This window comes from Rhagoletis pomonella, unplaced genomic scaffold (assembly GCF_013731165.1).
Source record: "Rhagoletis pomonella isolate Grant_MI unplaced genomic scaffold, Rhpom_1.0 Rhpom_scaffold_00007, whole genome shotgun sequence".
Taxonomy (NCBI): domain Eukaryota; kingdom Metazoa; phylum Arthropoda; class Insecta; order Diptera; family Tephritidae; genus Rhagoletis; species Rhagoletis pomonella.
The window spans coordinates 43,014,678-43,022,505 of NW_023458561.1; the positions used below are offsets into that span (position 1 = coordinate 43,014,678).

Here is a 7,828-nt window from a genome sequence, read left to right on the forward strand (position 1 = left end):
TGCAACCACTATGTGCAACGATTTCACAATTCTGCGTTTGCGCATCTTCTCATTCTCGTCAACATCAAGATCTGCATCATCAACATCAATATCAACATCGTAAAATGAGACATTTTATTGGTGCAAGTAATTGCGTTCAACCGTTGAAACGAGATTGCAATAGCTGCATTTACAAGTACATATATCCGTTAGTAGGCGATATGAGCATCAATGCCCAGTATGACGACAGCTGTCTTGAAAGTGCAGACTGCTATCAGCACAAAAAAAAATATAGTATCGCGTCTATAAAAGCAACAACTATCGATTTCAATATTCATTTCATTTAGTATTTAGTATAACGTAAACGTCGACATGGGGCCTAAATTAACGGTGAGTACAAAACGCTGCAAAAAGGATTACATCACACACAGGATTAATTAATTATTACCTTGCACCGCTCATTACAGCTGGGCGCGCTAGTATTTGTGGTCGCTGTACTAGCCACAGCTAGAGCGCAAAATGATGGACGTTACCGCGCGCCAGTAGTGCCAGCCATTGCGCGCGCCCGTGCGCGTCCTACCGGAGGAGGTAATGACGTCCGCTATCGACCAAGTAACGATGGCCGTTATCGTGGTGGCAATGATGGGAAATATGTTCATGTAGATGTGCCATATGTGCACGATGATCGAGCTGGTGGAGAATATAAAGGCGAAAAGGATCGTTTCGGACCGGGTGGAGGTGGCGGTGGTGGAGCTGGTGCCGGTGGCAGAGCAGGTGCTTCTGGCAGAGGCAGTGGTGCTGGACGGTTAGCAGCTGGTAGTGGTACTCTAGGGGCCGGTGCGGCAAGCGGTGCAGGATTAAGTGCCGCAGCCACAACACGCAGACCAGCGCCTAAACCAGCGGCATTGGATTTAGCAGCAAAATTGCCAAAGGGTAAGGGAACTGGCGAAGGAGGCAATGGCTGGCGGATCCTGCAACTATTCGATAAGGAAGAAAAAGATGGCTATCGTTATATGTAAGTGTTGACTGTGCAATACTAATACGATTTATATGCACTCTCGCTGAAGGTGATTTCAAAAAGCTGGTGCGTGCAGTGAATATTTTTGGCTAGTCTGTATTTAGTAATTTTCGAAATGTAGCTAACAGCGCTGCTAAAAGCATGCAAGTGTTAACAGTGGTTAGCATTTAACAGCGCAGAATATACATACATACATACACAACAACAGCGAAGTGCTAAAGTGCAAACAATTTAACCGAACGCCTGAATATATGCTTCGAAATTGAGGACATTTTTTTTTTCTTTTCCAGCTATGAAACCGAGAATGGAATTTTGGCTGAGGAAAATGGACGCATCGAAAAGTTAGCTCCGGACGCAGATGGTTTGCGTTCGGCCGGATTTTACGAGTACACCGGCGATGATGGTGTGCTCTATCGTGTCGATTATGTGGCTGATGATAATGGCTTTGTGCCACAAGGTGCACATTTGCCAACTCCACCACCGTATGTAGCCAAATTGCTGGCATATCTAGAAGCGAATGCTAAGAAGTAGTGAATGTTTTTAATTTATTCATATTCATGCACACCATATCTACATAGTTACATACTAAATTCCTTGTATACAATTTAATTTTCACACACACATTAGAGTTATAGTAAATTTTTAATTAATTTGAATAATAAAAACCTAATTTTTGCAAGCAAATTGAAATGTTGATGAAGCAAACTGTTGGAAAATAAAGAAAGGAAAGCTGCAGCGTTTCAAAAGTATTTTTTATAATTCTTGGTACTAAATATTTATACTCGCGTGAATCATAAAAATTTTTAGCAAAGTATTTTATAATAAACCAGTTAATAAATTCCATAAACAAATTGATTTTTGATCTTTATTCGTTAATTTAAATAATTTTCAATAGTACATAGTTATAAAAACATGCATTTCTCTTGTCGGTGGATGAGTCCAAAGTTTCCACAATCGCCTCGAAACCAACAAACGTTTCATTGTTGGTATTGTAGGCCTGTAGGCATTTAATGCTTTGTAGCATTACCAACCATATGGAATAGGTAAAGTTACGCGGAGGTGATTGGCTCAATGAAACGGTGTGAAGAGGCGCGTATAGACCAAGTTGAACATTGTAACACCACTAAAGAGACCTCTCACTATGTTCAACAGTCTCCGATTCTTTCTTACCCTGACAACTGCGACAGAAATTCATGCTTCTGCTATGAAAAGGTATCCGGTTTTTATACAAACCACTTTGATTTTTGAGGAATGCTTAAGTTACCATAGTTAATTGGACAGATTTTCCTTGTTACTTAACATATGGACACGGTTTTTCATCAGACTACGCCTCAAATGTGTAGCGGTGTTGACCGTTAAAATTTGTTTGTTTTATTACAGCTTTCTTGGAGCTGATTCCACTTAAATATATGACTGTAGGTAATCATTTTAAGCCGACTTAACAGGATTTCGGTACAGGTGGAAAAGTGGACTGAATCTTGTCTTAAAGGTCATGTGCCGAATAGATATTCAGAAATTTTCTAGCAGTTGGGCTTGAGTGCAGTAGTCCGACCGCCGAAAACTGATGTTAGGTGAGAGGCTTTCGAGTATACCATATTTCCTTTGAGCACTAATTTGGAACCATCGATGCAGACCGCCGCAAATTTAGATATATAGAACTATATGCTCTTCCCATTCGCTTCAAGAAAGTAACAAAAGTTCTTGGGTAATTTTTTTTTTTAATTTTAATTTAGCAGTAGTTTTCCATACAAATGTATATGTAAAAACGAATCATTGTTTTAGGCCCTTAATCGACGTTGAGGAATAGCATTTCATGTTCTAAGGACCGTTTCCTCAAATAGCTTTTAAAATGTATCTCCCCTTTGAACACAAAATTTTGATCTGAAATATTGCGTTTGAAGGGCATACAAATTTTATAACCTACTTGAGAAAACAGCACGGAAACTTGTTCATCTCATTCTTTATAATTGTAAATATATTCCGTGATATTCATCAGACTATGATGCTACTGGATAAATAATGAATGTAGACCTCAATTAATAATACTGGCTTGAATTTTCCCTACATCTTATTTGAAGGCATAAAGTGCAATTACAACCTTCTAGATTGATCTTCTCTTTGCGCAGCCTGATTAGTTTTCGGTTTAGAAAAATATAGTTCTGCTGCTGTCTAGGGGTTGAGTAACGAATTGTGGTACTGGGCGATCACGTCCTATCCTATACAAAAAAGAAAAGTATCAGAATTCTGAGTTTTATCTCTCTTTATAAGCTCAAAGAAGAGTCGTAGAATGACCCGCCACGCACGAGTCTAAGTCAGGAGTCATATTAGAGTCTGAAGAATTACAAACAAATATTGTTTATAATTCTGTTCCTTTATAAGCTTTTACTTCTTTGTAAACTTTTTTTACTTTCGTTAAACTTAGATTTTATAACACCAAAAGTGGCCGAAATTAGTCTGTTTTCAGAATCATATTTATAACGAAAGAAAGGATCATTTTGGACTCGTGAATTCTGAGCGCTCAGAAATTGTTTGAAGAGTATATAGGTTGGTGCTTTAATTACCGCCTCTGAGAGTTCATCGTGGACAGCACATGGACATCTAGGTATACTGCTATTGTTAATCGCTTAGAGTCTAATGAGGGACTATGTGATGGACCTGGCATTCCAATAGCCATGCTGACAACTCATTTGAATTTTACGGCGGATATGTAGGTTAGGTTAGGTCAAGGGGGGGCGGCTCTGAGAAGAGTTCACTCGGAGGCCACAAAGGCCCATTGCGATGCCCAGGGGGCTTCCCCATGCCTATCCGACCCTAAGGCTTTAATAGCTGCCTGACTGTCAACGGCAAGGGCAAGTTTAGATGGAGCTCACCAGCCTTGCCGCCATGTCGATTGCATATATCTCAGCCTGAAAAACATCGCAGTGATCCGGCAGTCTATAAGATTCTCTCAGCGATAACTCCTTAGAGAAGATTCCAGATCGTGTTTCGACTTCCATTCTGGAGCCGTCCGTGGAAATTGATCTTTCGTCATCACTAAGAGCAATACTAAGCTCTCAGTCACTTATGTCTAGATAATGGACATCGAAATTCCAATTGAAGTCAGTAAAGCTGTATGTAAAGCTGTATTTCCTATCGAACCTGAATGAAGAAATAAGCAAAACTCCGTGCCCCGTATTATACTCTGGAAGATGTCCATTCTTTAGTAAATCTATCTAACAAATCATTTTGATATCACAAAGCGCGTAACTTCTTGCCAACCCCTTTTGCAAGCCATTACAGAAACTCTTGCTGAATTCTTCTAATTAGCACCTTAAATGCTTCAAAGTCGTTCTCCAAAGTAAATCGATTTAAAGAGAGGCGAATTCATTTGTAGTTCATTGATTTCCTCTTTAGTTGCAGAAATATAATTAGACAATAAGGTGGGAATGTAGTTAATAATAAAATTTATATTCACCACAGTGTATCCTCATGAAACTGACACACCAAAGAAATAAATAAACCTGCGATTTTTCACGGTCCGACTGCAAGCAGCACTTACTTGACGAAGCGATTTCGAGAGAAAATTCCGACAGTGCTCTTTTTCTCCATTAACTACTTTTATTTTTCATTTGCTAACATTTTCCGTAAAAGATTAAAAATATAACAAAAGCAGGAGTGTTTATTTGAGTACACTTTAGAATCTTTACACTAATATATATGTGTAATTTTAATGCAGAACATGTTAACGAATCGGTTTTATTAGTATTTTTGATTAAAAAAAAAATCGTAAGCACTTAAAAAGCCATGGAAAGAAGTTCCAGCATTATTTGAGCGTTGGCAATACATTCGTTTGTATATAGTCGAGTACTTCACCAATAGTCGCTTGTATGTTGGTTTGCTGAAATTAAAATGTAGCAATAAAAAATTGATTTTCATTAAAACAAAATCCTTCTATAGTTTCTTACACTCGGTGCATTTAGTGTGTTATCATTTGAGTAGTTCACATTGTAAATGTCCCCCTGGTATTCGCCAGATACATGCACATTAGTATTATTCTCAGCCTCTTCAGCTGCCTCACCATCGGAACGCGCGGAGGTCGACGCGTCTATAAAAAAATCAAATTTAATACAACTGCGCATATTTTTTAAATATACATCCACTCTTCCTCACCGCCTTCTTCAGACCACAATCGATTCTGATGCTTGTAGTTGTAACGCATTTTTTCATCATCATCATTTATCCATTCCAACTGCAGAATTTCCCAACCACTGCCATCATAATTGAAATCTATAGCAAAACGAAGATGATCCTTTGGTCCCAAGTTGAAGGCACCGCGACGTGTTGGTGATGGCGGTGGCAGGCCGCGGTCATCGTGTACATACAACTCTCCACGATCTCCATAGCCACCGTCATAGGGCAAAAACACATGATGATATTTGCCACTTTCGTCCGGCACATACTTGCCACGATCAGCGCCATGCAGTTCGGGCACATAGCGTCCACTGCGCAATGGCACCACAGGCGTTTCTGTATCTCCATCCATGGTTAGCGGACGAGCGCTGATGAATTGTGTATGGAAAAGCAGCAAAACGGTGAGTATTATATATGGCTGTATGAACGAATACATCCTAATGGCAGGATTATAGCGATATTTTGGACAATTTCTGTATATTAATTATAATTAAATAGGATCTATTATCTAATAAGGATGTCGCGTATACGCCACGTCTTCCACGTGATTTGACTTGTCCAACTGTTCGCACAATACTGAGCTATGCTTATTTTGCGTCTTTGCAAGACAGAATATTTTCTTTTCGCATTTACTTGGTCTTCATTAGCTAAGCAAATATTGTATGAAATTTATTAACTAGCACAATTATTGCATTTGATTAGTGGAGCGCCGTCATCGCTTAGCGATTGTCTGATTTATGAGCATATGACATCGCTAAACAGATTGTCATTGCAAATACATTTGGAAAAAAAAATACTTCGCGCGAAAGTTTTACCTTTCAGGCCATTGCACTAAATTTGCTTTTCGAGTTTATCAAATAATAGGCGCTTTCAAAATCTATTTGAGATTGTTGAAAAAAGAATGTATATCGCTAGATAAACGTGAAAAGGTGCCAAGTCCATTTTGGTAATTGTTTAAGAGAGGCGAAAAATCGATGAAGTTTTTTAAATCATTCGTATAAAAGTCATTAACATTTTTTGCAGTTAAGAAGGCGTTGGAAAACAAAAGTTTACTACGACTTATACAAATTGCTTTTATAATTATGATTTAATAAATAAAGTTCAGTGGCTGATTTTTATTTATAACTTTTAAAAATAAAAGTCTTCGATAACTGTTATCTGAAACATATAATTTTAAAATCAAAAATAACTGGTATTTGCAATTATTTAGATAAGAATCAAAAATAATTGTCATTTTGGGTTTATAAAATAAAAGTCAGAAATAACGGTTATTTAAGGAGTAATTAAATAAAAGTCCAAAAAAATTGTTAAAGAGCGATTTTTTTTAATAAAAGTTGTAACTGTTACGGTCCCTGGTATGTACAAATAAATTAAAATTTCGTGAAAATCCGCATACATATAATTTTTTCACCCTCACACAACATTAAAAGTGGCGCACGCATTGACCTCTCCACCGAGACAGATTGTCATATTTGCCCTGAAGAGAAGAAGACATCGGAGCGGGGCATTTGTAATTGTCCGGAATTGGCCAGACTAAGGCTATAATACTTTAGTCCTTCTACTGTCAAACCACTTAATATTAGGAATTCGTTTACCAAAAAATTATTGGCCTATTTTAAGGAGGCCAAATGTGCAAGGAGCTTATCAAGGGAATACAAAAGACCCATCCCCATTCAATTAACAAATTTGTATATAGAGACAACATAAAGATGAAGTCACAGCCATTTCAGCATACATAACTCAAAATCAAAAATTTTTGGATTATGGCATTGTTCCAGAAAATTAGCGACATATATTACGGTATTACTGAACTGTGTTTCAGCGAAAATAAAACTGGATCACAAATTTTAGTTTTGTTTTTATTCTCCAGATGTCACTATTCAATTCATATGTAGATATGTTGCTCGGTGATTCCGAAAGTCGTGCTAATTTTTTTTCTATGGACTGTTTTGTTCTTTTTTTATTTTTATTATTATTATTTTTTTTTGTTAATTAATTTCTCATAAACTATCAGGCCTTTCGATATGTGGAACCACTTTTTTAGGCTGAATAACGACGGTAGATTGTAAATATCTCAAAACCGTATCCATAGAAAAAAATTAAGTCGATTTTCGGAACCAACGAGCAATTCTACATAGGAATTGGATAGTGGCATCCATAGAACATTTTTGTTGTAATAGGCGTCATGAAAAAAGAAAAACTAATTCGGTTTCCATTTTCCGACACGTTTTTGGATATTTACATATGTATGTATATTTGTATTTGAAAAGAATCTCCCAGTTTCTTATTAATATGTAATTCAGCATTCTAATGTTTCCAAAAATTCCAAAAAATGTCATACTAACAAAAACATTCATCGATACCAGGTAATGCAAAATTGAAAATATATTTTGTGAAAAGATCTGTTTTACTGATTATTTTTTCAATTACCATACATTGCTTTTTCCCACTGGGTTGTCCGCCTCCTTTACATTTAGTTTTTGTTCGAAACCGTATATGTAAGTGCATATGTATGCATATATGAATGTACAATAATTAGTAATCACTAAACGATTGCACACATAATATTTACAAAATTCCAACAGATTGTCATCTATCCCACAAATTATTACCCACAGATGTGGTCTGGAATGCAAAACAATGTTTGCTCAGGAAGTTAGT

At 37.1% G+C, this 7,828-nt stretch overlaps 2 protein-coding genes across 2 annotated transcripts; one reads left to right on the forward strand and one right to left on the reverse strand.

The window, feature by feature from the left end:
• Positions 1–351: 351 nt before the first annotated feature.
• Positions 352–1,724, forward strand: LOC118743847 (pupal cuticle protein 36). Its single transcript, XM_036476612.1, has 3 exons — positions 352–369; positions 447–994; positions 1,288–1,724. The coding sequence occupies exons 1-3, from the start codon at positions 352–354 to the stop codon at positions 1,526–1,528; spliced, it is 807 nt and encodes a 268-aa protein (XP_036332505.1). The 3' UTR covers positions 1,529–1,724.
• Positions 1,725–4,735: 3,011 nt separating this feature from the next.
• On the reverse strand, positions 4,736–5,637 carry LOC118743725. The gene is made up of 3 exons (XM_036476488.1): positions 5,147–5,637; positions 4,942–5,081; positions 4,736–4,874 (listed from the first exon to the last, which is right to left on the reverse strand). Exons 1-3 carry the CDS (start codon positions 5,601–5,603, stop codon positions 4,800–4,802), a joined length of 672 nt encoding a protein of 223 aa, XP_036332381.1. The 5' UTR covers positions 5,604–5,637; the 3' UTR covers positions 4,736–4,799.
• Between the last annotated feature and the right edge of the window lie 2,191 nt (positions 5,638–7,828).

Coding starts and splice junctions, on each gene's coding strand:
- LOC118743847 (XM_036476612.1), top strand. Junction 995..1,287: donor AAAGATGGCTATCGTTATAT/GTAAGTGTTGAC, acceptor TTTCTTTTCCAG/CTATGAAACCGAGAATGGAA.
- LOC118743725 (XM_036476488.1), bottom strand. CDS start 5,603: ATGTATTCGTTCATACAGCCATATATAATACTCACCGTTTTGCTGCTT. Junction 5,082..5,146: donor ATTGTGGTCTGAAGAAGGCG/GTGAGGAAGAGT, acceptor ATTTTTTTATAG/ACGCGTCGACCTCCGCGCGT. Junction 4,875..4,941: donor ACACACTAAATGCACCGAGT/GTAAGAAACTAT, acceptor TTTTAATTTCAG/CAAACCAACATACAAGCGAC.